The sequence below is a fragment of the Oncorhynchus clarkii genome, unplaced genomic scaffold, assembly GCF_045791955.1.
Source record: "Oncorhynchus clarkii lewisi isolate Uvic-CL-2024 unplaced genomic scaffold, UVic_Ocla_1.0 unplaced_contig_5423_pilon_pilon, whole genome shotgun sequence".
NCBI lineage: Eukaryota > Metazoa > Chordata > Actinopteri > Salmoniformes > Salmonidae > Oncorhynchus > Oncorhynchus clarkii.
In genome coordinates, this window is record NW_027257934.1 from 92,501 (window position 1) to 104,627 (window position 12,127).

Consider the following 12,127-nt stretch of genomic DNA (forward strand, 5'->3'; position numbering starts at 1 on the left):
CCCTACAGTACCAAGAGACCAGAGGTCCAATACTATACAATACTAACCCTACAGTACCAAGAGGTCCGTTACTATACAATACTAACCCTACAGTACCAAGAGACCAGAGGTCCGATACTATACAATACTAACCCTACAGTACCAAGAGACCAGAGGTCCGTTACTATACAATACTAACCCTACAGTACCAAGAGGTTCGTTACTATACAATACTAACCCTACAGTACCAAGAGGTCCGTTACTATACAATACTAACCCTACAGTACCAAGAGACCAGAGGTCCGTTACTATACAATACTAACCCTACAGTACCAAGAGACCAGAGGTCCGTTACTATACAATACTAACCCTACAGTACCAAGAGGTCCGTTACTATACAATACTAACCCTACAGTACCAAGAGGTCCGTTACTATACAATACTAACCCTACATTACCAAGAGACCAGAGGTCCGTTACTATACAATACTAACCCTACAGTACCAAGAGGTCCGTTACTATACAATACTAACCCTACAGTACCAAGAGACCAGAGGTCCGTTACTATACAATACTAACCCTACAGTACCAAGAGGTCCGTTACTATACAATACTAACCCTACAGTACCAAGACACCAGAGGTCCGTTACTATACAATACTAACCCTACAGCACCAAGAGGTCTGTTACTATACAATACTAACCCTACAGTACCAAGAGGTCCGATACTATACAATACTAACCCTACAGTACCAAGACACCAGAGGTCCGTTACTATACAATACTAACCCTACAGCACCAAGAGACCAGAGGTCTGTTACTATACAATACTAACCCTACAGTACCAAGAGGTCCGTTACTATACAATACTAACCCTACAGTACCAAGAGGTCCGTTACTATACAATACTAACCCTACAGTACCAAGAAGTCCGTTACTATACAATACTAACCCTACAGTACCAAGAGACCAGAGGTCCCTTACTATACAATACTAACCCTACAGTACCAAGAGACCAGAGGTCCGTCACTATACAATTCTAACCATACAGTACCAAGAGACCAGAGGTCCGTTACTATACAATACTAACCCTACAGTACCAAGAGGTCCGTTACTATACAATACTAACCCTACAGCACCAAGAGACCAGAGGTCCGTTACTACACAATACTAACCCTACAGCACCAAGAGACCAGAGGTCCGTTACTATACAATACTAACCCTACAGCACCAAGAGACCAGAGGTCTGTTACTATACAATACTAACCCTACAGTACCAAGAGGTCTGTTACTATACAATACTAACCCTACAATACCAAGAGGTCCGATACTATACAATACTAACCCTACAATACCAAGAGACCAGAGGTCCGTTACTATACAATACTAATCCTACAGTACCAAGAGGTCCGTTACTATACAATACTAACCCTACAATACCAAGAGACCAGAGGTCCGTTACTATACAATACTAACCCTACAGTACCAAGAGGTCCGTTACTATACAATACTAACCCTACAGCACCAAGAGACCAGAGGTCTGTTACTATACAATACTAACCCTACAGTACCAAGAGACCAGAGGTCTGTTACTATACAATACTAACCCTACAGTACCAAGAGACCAGAGGTCCGTTACTATACAATACTAACCCTACAATACCAAGAGGTCCGATACTATACAATACTAACCCTACAGTACCAAGAGACCAGAGGTCCGTTACTATACAATACTAACCCTACAGTACCAAGAGGTCCGATACTATACAATACTAACCCTACAGTACCAAGAGGTCTGTTACTATACAATACTAACCCTACAGTACCAAGAGACCAGAGGTCCGTTACTATACAATACTAACCCTACAGCACCAAGAGACCAGAGGTCCGTTACTATACAATACTAACCCTACAGCACCAAGAGACCAGGGGTCTGTTACTATACAATACTAACCCTACTATACAATACTAACCCTGAGGTTCCGGAACATTGGAGCTCTGAGGTTCCGGGAACATTGGAGCTCTGAGGTTCCGGAACATTGTAGCTCTGAGGTTTTCCGGGAACATTGGAGCTCTGAGGTTCCGGGAACATTGGAGCTCTGAGGTTCCGTGAACATTGGAGCTCTGAGGTTCCCGGGAACATTGGAGCTCTGAGGTTCCGGGAACATTGGAGCTCTGAGGTTCCCGGGAACATTGGAGCTCTGAGGTTCCGGGAACATTGGAGCTCTGAGGTTCCGGGAACATTGGAGCTCTGAGGTTCCGGGAACATTGGAGCTCTGAGGTTCCGGGAACATTGGAGCTCTGAGGTTTTCCGGGAACATTGGAGCTCTGAGGTTCCGGGAACATTGGAGCTCTGAGGTTCCGGGAACTTTGGAGCTCTGAGGCTCCGGAACATTGGAGCTCTGAGGTTCCGGAACATACTTTCAAGAAAAAAGTATTTTTAGTTTGACCTGATCACAGAGTTGGGGGAAGAGTGCTCTAGTTTGCTCCGGCTCAAATTAAGCACTGATCTAATCTATGTCCTTCCCCCTCTCTCTCTCTCTCTCTCTCTCTCTCTCTCTCTCTCTCTCTCTCTCTCTCTCTCTCTCTCTCTCTCTCTCTCTCTCTCTCTCTCTCTCTCTCTCTCTCTCTCTCTCTCTCTCTCTGTCTCTCTCTGTCTCTCTGTCTCTCTTTCTCTTCCTCCTCCTCCCTAATCTCTTCCTCTCCACCAGGTCATCACTAAAATGGCGGGGATGGAGGAGGATAATCTGATGTTCTCCTCCAGAGAGGAGCAGTATCAGCTGCTCCAGAAGGTTCTGGCGGCTACAGACCTCGACGCAGAGGAGGAAGTGGTCATCGGAGAGAATGGACGGCCAATGGTATGTATGCACACCTCTTATCAATCAATCAATCAATCAATCAATGAAATGTGGACATCCGTTCTGGTTTGACTTCTGTCTGTCCAGCATGGGAAACGCATCTGGTCTGTCAAGTTCTGCATTTAAAACCTTTAAAACCTTATAAACTCTCTTTCCCCTCCAATTCTATATTTGAACCTCTCTCTCTCACCCCCTCCAGTTCTATATTCTAACCTCTCTCGCTCCAGTTCTATATTCTAACCTCTCTCTCTCCAGTTCTATATTCTAACCTCTCTCTCTCCAGTTCTATATTCTAACCTCTCTCTCTCCCCTCCAGTTCTATATTCTAACCTCTCTCTCTCCCCTCCAGTTCTATATTCTAAACTCTCTCTCTCCTCCAGTTCTATATTCTAAACTCTCTCTCCCCTCCAGTTCTATATTCTAACCTCTCTCCCCTCCAGTTCTATATTCTAAACTCTCTCTCTCTCCCCTCCAGTTCTATATTCTAACCTCTCTCTCTCCCCTTCAGTTATATATTCTAACCTCTCTCTCTCCCCTTCAGTTATATATTCTAACCTCTCTCTCTCCCCTCCAGTTCTATATTCTAAACTCTCTCTCTCTCCCCCTCCAGTTCTATATTCTAACCTCTCTCTCTCCTCCAGTTCTATATTCTAACCTCTCTCTCTCCTCTCCAGTTCTATATTCTAAAATCTCTCTCTCCTCCAGTTCTATATTCTAACCTCTCTCTCTCCAGTTCTATATTCTAAACTCCCTCTCTCTCTCCAGTTCTATATTCTAACCTCTCTCTCTCCAGTTCTATATTCTAACCTCTCTCTCTCCAGTTCTATATTCTAAACTCCCTCTCTCTCCCCTCCAGTTCTATATTCTAACCTCTCTCTCCCCTCCAGTTCTATATTCTAACCTCTCTCTCTCCCCTCCAGTTCTATATTCTAACCTCTCTCTCTCCCCTCCAGTTCTATATTCTAACCTCTCTCTCTCTCTCTCTCCAGTTCTATATTCTAACCTCTCTCTCTCCCCTCCAGTTCTATATTCTAACCTCTCTCTCTCCCCTCCAGTTCTATATTCTAACCTCTCTCTCTCCTCCAGTTCTATATTCTAACCTCTCTCTCTCTCCCCTCCAGTTCTATATTCTAAACTCTCTCTCTCTCCAGTTCTATATTCTAACCTCTCTCTCCTCCAGTTCTATATTCTAACCTCTCTCTCTCTCCTCCAGTTCTATATTCTAAACTCTCTCTCCCCTCCAGTTCTATATTCTAACCTCTCTCTCTCCCCTCCAGTTCTATATTCTAACCTCTCTCTCTCTCCCCTCCAGTTCTATATTCTAACCTCTCTCTCTCCTCCAGTTCTATATTCTAACCTCTCTCTCTCTCCCCTCCAGTTCTATATTCTAACCTCTCTCTCTCCCCTCCAGTTCTATATTCTAACCTCTCTCTCCCCTCCAGTTCTATATTCTAAACTCTCTCTCCCCTCCAGTTCTATATTCTAACCTCTCTCTCTCTCTCTCTCTCTCCTCCAGTTCTATATTCTAACCTCTCTCTCCCCTTCAGTTCTATATTCTAAACTCTCTCTCCACTCCAGTTCTATATTCTAACCTCTCTCTCTCTCTCTCCTCCAGTTCTATATTCTAAACTCTCTCTCTCTTTCCCCCCCCAGTTCTATATTCTAACCTCTCTCTCCAGTTCTATATTCTATCCTCTCTCTCCAGTTCTATATTCTAACCCCTCTCTCTCTCCTCCAGTTCTATATTCTAACCTCTCTCTCCAGTTCTATATTCTAACCTCTCTCTCCAGTTCTATATTCTAACCCCTCTCTCTCTCCTCCAGTTCTATATTCTAACCTCTCTCTCCAGTTCTATATTCTAACCTCTCTCTCCAGTTCTATATTCTAACCTCTCTCTCCCCTCCAGTTTTATATTCTAACCTCTCTCTCTCCTCCAGTTCTATATTCTAACCTCTCTCTCCAGTTCTATATTCTAACCCCTCTCTCTCTCCTCCAGTTCTATATTCTAACCTCTCTCTCCAGTTCTATATTCTAACCTCTCTCTCCAGTTCTATATTCTAACCCCTCTCTCTCTCCTCCAGTTCTATATTCTAACCTCTCTCTCCAGTTCTATATTCTAACCTCTCTCTCCAGTTCTATATTCTAACCTCTCTCTCCAGTTCTATATTCTAACCTCTCTCTCCCCTCCAGTTCTATATTCTAACCTCTCTCCCCCTCCAGTTCTATATTCTAACCTCTCTCTCCTCCAGTTCTATATTCTAAACTCTCTCTCTCTCCAGTTCTATATTCTAAACTCTCTCTCCCCTCCAGTTCTATATTCTAACCTCTCTCTCCTCCAGTTCTATATTCTAAACTCTCTCCCCCTCCAGTTCTATATTCTAACCTCTCTCTCCTCCAGTTCTATATTCTAACCTCTCTCTCTCTCCAGTTCTATATTCTAAACTCTCTCTCCCCTCCAGTTCTATATTCTAAACTCTCTCTCTCTCTCTCCAGTTCTATATTCTAACCTCTCTCTCTCTCTCTCCAGTTCTATATTCTAAACTCTCTCTCTCTCTCTCCTCCAGTTCTATATTCTAACCTCTCTCTCTCTCTCCAGTTCTATATTCTAAACTCTCTCTCCCCTCCAGTTCTATTTTCTAAACTCTCTCTCCCCTCCAGTTCTATATTCTAACCTCTCTCTCTCTCTCTCTCCAGTTCTATATTCTAAACTCTCTCTCTCTCTCTCTCTCCAGTTCTATATTCTAAACTCTCTCTCTCTCTCTCTCTCTCTCTCTCTCCAGTTCTATATTCTAACCTCTCTCTCTCTCTCCCCAGTTTTATATTCGAACCTCTCTCTCTCTCTCTCCCCAGTTCTATATTCTAACCTCTCTCTCTCTCTCTCTCCAGTTCTATATTCTAACCTCTCTCTCTCTCCCCAGTTCTATATTCTAACCTCTCTCTCTCTCTCTCCCCAGTTCTATATTCTAACCTCTCTCTCTCTCCCCAGTTCCAGCGGAGGCCAGGTACCATGAGCTCCATGTCCGGGGCTGACGATTCTGTCTACATGGAGTATCGCTCTAGAGGCAGCCGGGCCCACCTGGGTAACAACATCCACCCGCTCTTCAAGCGCTTCAGGAAGGGCCCGTAGGTCTCTGCTCTAATCTGCTGCACTATATAGGGTATAAGGCGTTACTGTGGGATGCTGCCAGGGTGTTGTGGAAGGGGTTCCTAGACTCAGGGTCAGGCGAGAGGTAACCGCTATAGACCCTGGTAGGACGAACATGTTCCCTGTGTGTTTCGGAGAGGACCCAGTTCTGCATCGCCACCATCACCTCAGTCAGCTCCAGGGCTTTTAGTTCTTCAGAGAGGGATACTAAATGTGATCTTTTATCTGTCTCATATTTCATCCATGTGTTTTTGTTTTTGTCTTGACATTGTTTCCATGAAATAAAACTTGGATTCGTTTGTATATTTTTTATTGTTTGCAGAATCAGTTTCTCAACCAAGTGTCCAAACGCTGTCACGCCCCTACCCTCACCCTACCCTACCCTACCCTCTACCCTACCCTTTACCCTACCCTCTACCCTCACCCTACCCTCTACCCTACCCTCTACCCTACCCTACCCTCTACCCTACCCTCTACCCTCTACCCTACCCTCTACCCTACCCTCTACCCTACCCTACCCTCTACCCTCACCCTACCCTACCCTACCCTCTACCCTCACCCTACCCTCTACCCCTACCCTCTACCCTACCCTACCCTCTACCCTACCCTCACCCTACCCTCTACCCTACCCTCTACCCTACCCTCCCCTTTACCCTACCCTCTACCCTACCCTCTACCCTACCCTCTACCCTACCCTACCCTCTACCCTACCCTCTACCCTACCCTACCCTCTACCCTACCCTCTACCCTACCCTTTACCCTACCCTCTACCCTACCCTCTACCCTACCCTCCCCTTTACCCTACCCTCTACCCTCCCCTCTACCCTCCCCTCTACCCTCCCCTCTACCCTACCCTCCCTCTACCCTCCCCTCTACCCTACCCTCTACCCTCCCCTCTACCCTACCCTCTACCCTACCCTTTACCCTACCCTCTACCCTCCCCTTTACCCTACCCTCTACCCTACCCTCTACCCTACCCTCTACCCTACCCTCTACCCTACCCTCTACCCTACCCTCCCTCTACCCTACCCTCTACCCTACCCTCTACCCTCCCCTTTACCCTACCCTCTACCCTACCCTCTACCCTACCCTCCCTCTACCCTACCCTTTACCCTCCCTCTACCCTCCCTCTACCCTCCCCTCCCTCTACCCTCCCCTCCCTCTACCCTACCCTCCCTCTACCCTCCCCTCCCTCTACCCTCCCCTCCCCTCCCTCTACCCTCCCCCTCCCCTCCCTCTACCCTCCCCTCCCTCCCCCTCCCCTCCCTCTACCCTCCCCTCCCTCTACCCTACCCTCCCTCTACCCTCCCCTCCCCCTCCCCTCCCTCTACCCTCCCCTCCCTCTACCCTCCCCTCCCTCTACCCTCCCCTCCCTCTACCCTCCCCCTACCCTCCCTCTACCCTCCCCTCCCTCTACCCTCCCCTCCCCTCCCCTCCCAATCCTTCAATCCAGATCAGTGTTTAGTTGAGCCAATTACTTTATCAGGATCCCACATTAGCTGTTACCCATAGTGCTCTTCCTCGGGTCAAACTAGGATGTCATGAAACCCCCAGAGGATTTGGGGAAAGTTCAAAGAGTTGTATCGACTCTAATCCAGTTTGAATCCGAGATGAAACGGGAGAGATCCCCTGCCAGGAGATGCTGGTTGGAAGTGTATTCCCCCCACGGGATTCAACAGGTGGAAAACAGGAGAGTGGAATTCAGAGCTCTTCCCCCAACAATAAAATAGAATGAAAAGATACAATACAAAACAACAAAATAACTAGGATGTTAACGACAACAAGAATGTAAATATATACAGGTCAGTACCTTATTCAATGTCCAGGGTCCTGGAGTGGTTGTATATACAGGTCAGTACCAGAACCTTATTCAATGTCCAGGGTACTGGAGTGGTTGTATATACAGGTCAGTACCAGAACCTTATTCAATGTCCAGGGTACTGGAGTGGTTGTATATACAGGTCAGTACCAGAACCTTATTCAATGTCCAGGGGTACCGGAGTGGTTGTATATACAGGTCAGTACCAGAACCTTATTCAATGTCCAGGGTCCTGGAGTGGTTGTATATACAGGTCAGTACCAGAACCTTATTCAATGTCCAGGGTCCTGGAGTGGTTGTATATACAGGTCAGTACCAGAACCTTATTCAATGTCCAGGGGTACTGGAGTGGTTGTATATACAGGTCAGTACCAGAACCTTATTCAATGTTCAGGGTCCTGGAGTGGTTGTATATACAGGTCAGAACCTTATTCAATGTCCAGGGTACTGGAGTGGTTGTATATACAGGTCAGTACCAGAACCTTATTCAATGTCCAGGGGTACTGGAGTGGTTGTATATACAGGTCAGTACCAGAACCTTATTCAATGTCCAGGGTACTGGAGTGGTTGTATATACAGGTCAGTACCAGAACCTTATTCAATGTCCAGGGTACTGGAGTGGTTGTATATACAGGTCAGTACCAGAACCTTATTCAATGTCCAGGGTCCTGGAGTGGTTGTATATACAGGTCAGTACCAGAACCTTATTCAATGTCCAGGGTACTGGAGTGGTTGTATATACAGGTCAGTACCAGAACCTTATTCAATGTCCAGGGTCCTGGAGTGGTTGTATATACAGGTCAGTACCAGTACCTTATTCAATGTCCAGGGTACTGGAGTGGTTGTATATACAGGTCAGTACCAGAACCTTATTCAATGTCCAGGGTACTGGAGTGGTTGTATATACAGGTCAGTACCAGAACCTTATTCAATGTCCAGGGTACTGGAGTGGTTGTATATACAGGTCAGTACCAGAACCTTATTCAATGTCCAGGGTACTGGAGTGGTTGTATATACAGGTCAGAACCTTATTCAATGTCCAGGGGTCCTGGAGTGGTTGTATATACAGGTCAGTACCAGAACCTTATTCAATGTCCAGGGTACTGGAGTGGTTGTATATACAGGTCAGTACCAGAACCTTATTCAATGTCCAGGGTACTGGAGTGGTTGTATATACAGGTCAGTACCAGAACCTTATTCAATGTCCAGGGTACTGGAGTGGTTGTATATACAGGTCAGTACCAGAACCTTATTCAATGTCCAGGGTACTGGAGTGGTTGTATATACAGGTCAGTACCAGAACCTTATTCAATGTCCAGGGGTCCTGGAGTGGTTGTATATACAGGTCAGAACCAGAACCTTATTCAATGTCCAGGGTCCTGGAGTGGTTGTATATACAGGTCAGAACCTTATTCAATGTCCAGGGTCCTGGAGTGGTTGTATATACAGGTCAGAACCTTATTCAATGTCCAGGGTCCTGGAGTGGTTGTATATACAGGTCAGTACCAGAACCTTATTCAATGTCCAGGGTCCTGGAGTGGTTGTATATACAGGTCAGAACCAGAACCTTATTCAATGTCCAGGGTCCTGGAGTGGTTGTATATACAGGTCAGTACCAGAACCTTATTCAATGTCCAGGGTACTGGAGTGGTTGTATATACAGGTCAGTACCAGAACCTTATTCAATGTCCAGGGTCCTGGAGTGGTTGTATATACAGGTCAGAACCTTATTCAATGTCCAGGGTACTGGAGTGGTTGTATATACAGGTCAGTACCAGAACCTTATTCAATGTCCAGGGTACTGGAGTGGTTGTATATACAGGTCAGTACCAGAACCTTATTCAATGTCCAGGGTCCTGGAGTGGTTGTATATACAGGTCAGTACCAGAACCTTATTCAATGTCCAGGGTCCTGGAGTGGTTGTATATACAGGTCAATACCAGAACCTTATTCAATGTCCAGGGTCCTGGAGTGGTTGTATATACAGGTCAGAACCTTATTCAATGTCCAGGGGTACTGGAGTGGTTGTATATACAGGTCAGTACCAGAACCTTATTCAATGTCCAGGGTACTGGAGTGGTTGTATATACAGGTCAGTACCAGAACCTTATTCAATGTCCAGGGGTACTGGAGTGGTTGTATATACAGAACCTTATTCAATGTCCAGGGGTACCATACAGGTCAGTACCAGAACCTTATTCAATGTCCAGGGTCCTGGAGTGGTTGTATATACAGGTCAGTACTGGAGTGGTTGTATGTCCAGGGTACTGGAGGTCAGTACCAGAACCTTATTCAATGTCCAGGGTCCTGGAGTGGTTGTATATACAGGTCAGTACCAGAACCTTATTCAATGTCCAGGGTACTGGAGTGGTTGTATATACAGGTCAGTACCAGAACCTTATTCAATGTCCAGGGTACTGGAGTGGTTGTATATACAGGTCAGTACCAGAACCTTATTCAATGTCCAGGGTCCTGGAGTGGTTGTATATACAGGTCAGTACCAGTACCTTATTCAATGTCCATGGTACTGGAGTGGTTGTATATACAGGTCAGTACCAGAACCTTATTCAATGTCCAGGGTACTGGAGTGGTTGTATATACAGGTCAGTACCAGAACCTTATTCAATGTCCAGGGTCCAGGGTACTGGAGTGGTTGTATATACAGGTCAGTACCAGAACCTTATTCAATGTCCAGGGTCCTGGAGTGGTTGTATATACAGGTCAGTACCAGAACCTTATTCAATGTCCAGGGTACTGGAGTGGTTGTATATACAGGTCAGTACCAGAACCTTATTCAATGTCCAGGGTACTGGAGTGGTTGTATATACAGGTCAGTACCAGAACCTTATTCAATGTCCAGGGTACTGGAGTGGTTGTATATACAGGTCAGTACCAGAACCTTATTCAATGTCCAGGGTCCTGGAGTGGTTGTATATACAGGTCAGTACCAGTACCTTATTCAATGTCCATGGTACTGGAGTGGTTGTATATACAGGTCAGTACCAGAACCTTATTCAATGTCCAGGGTACTGGAGTGGTTGTATATACAGGTCAGTACCAGAACCTTATTCAATGTCCAGGGTACTGGAGTGGTTGTATATACAGGTCAGTACCAGAACCTTATTCAATGTCCAGGGTCCTGGAGTGGTTGTATATACAGGTCAGTACCAGAACCTTATTCAATGTCCAGGGTACTGGAGTGGTTGTATATACAGGTCAGAACCTTATTCAATGTCCAGGGTACTGGAGTGGTTGTATATACAGGTCAGTACCAGAACCTTATTCAATGTCCAGGGTACTGGAGTGGTTGTACTGGATATACAGGTCAGTACCAGAACCTTATTCAATGTCCAGGGTCCTGGAGTGGTTGTATATACAGGTCAGTACCAGTACCAGTACCTTATTCAATGTCCATGGTACTGGAGTGGTTGTATATACAGGTCAGTACCAGAACCTTATTCAATGTCCAGGGTACTGGAGTGGTTGTATATACAGGTCAGTACCAGAACCTTATTCAATGTCCATGTCAGGTCAGTACCAGAACCTTATTCAATGTCCAGGGTCCTGGAGTGGTTGTATATACAGGTCAGGGTACTGGAGTGGTTGCATATACAGGTCAGAACCAGAACCTTATTCAATGTCCAGGGTACTGGAGTGGTTGTATATACAGGTCAGTACCAGAACCTTATTCAATGTCCAGGGTCCTGGAGTGGTTGTATAGACAGGTCAGAACCTTATTCAATGTCCAGGGTACTGGAGTGGTTGTATATACAGGTCAGTACCAGAACCTTATTCAATGTCCAGGGGTACTGGAGTGGTTGTATATACAGGTCAGAACCAGAACCTTATTCAATGTCCAGGGTACTGGAGTGGTTGTATATACAGGTCAGTACCAGAACCTTATTCAATGTCCATGGTCCTGGAGTGGTTGTATAGACAGGTCAGAACCTTATTCAATGCCCAGGGTACTGGAGTGGTTGTATATACAGGTCAGAACCTTATTCAATGTCCAGGGTACTGGAGTGGTTGTATATACAGGTCAGTACCAGAACCTTATTCAATGTCCAGGGTACTGGAGTGGTTGTATATACAGGTCAGTACCAGAACCTTATTCAATGTCCAGGGTCCTGGAGTGGTTGTATATACAGGTCAGTACCAGTACCTTATTCAATGTCCATGGTACTGGAGTGGTTGTATATACAGGTCAGTACCAGAACCTTATTCAATGTCCAGGGTACTGGAGTGGTTGTATATACAGGTCAGTACCAGAACCTTATTCAATGTCCAGGGTACTGGAGTGGTTGTATATACAGGTCAGTACCAGAACC

At 45.8% G+C, this 12,127-nt stretch overlaps 1 protein-coding gene across 1 annotated transcript in view; it reads left to right on the forward strand.

The window, feature by feature from the left end:
- Nucleotides 1-6,290, forward strand: part of LOC139393715 (general transcription and DNA repair factor IIH helicase/translocase subunit XPB-like) — a 62,665-nt gene extending 56,375 nt beyond the window's left edge. Inside the window, exons 15-16 of the mRNA XM_071142066.1 lie at nt 2,689-2,835; nt 5,822-6,290. Of these exons, the coding sequence (XP_070998167.1) occupies nt 2,689-2,835; nt 5,822-5,962 (288 nt within the window). The 3' untranslated portion in view covers nt 5,963-6,290. The remainder of the gene's footprint in view (nt 1-2,688; nt 2,836-5,821) is intronic.
- The last annotated feature ends 5,837 nt before the right edge of the window (nt 6,291-12,127 follow it).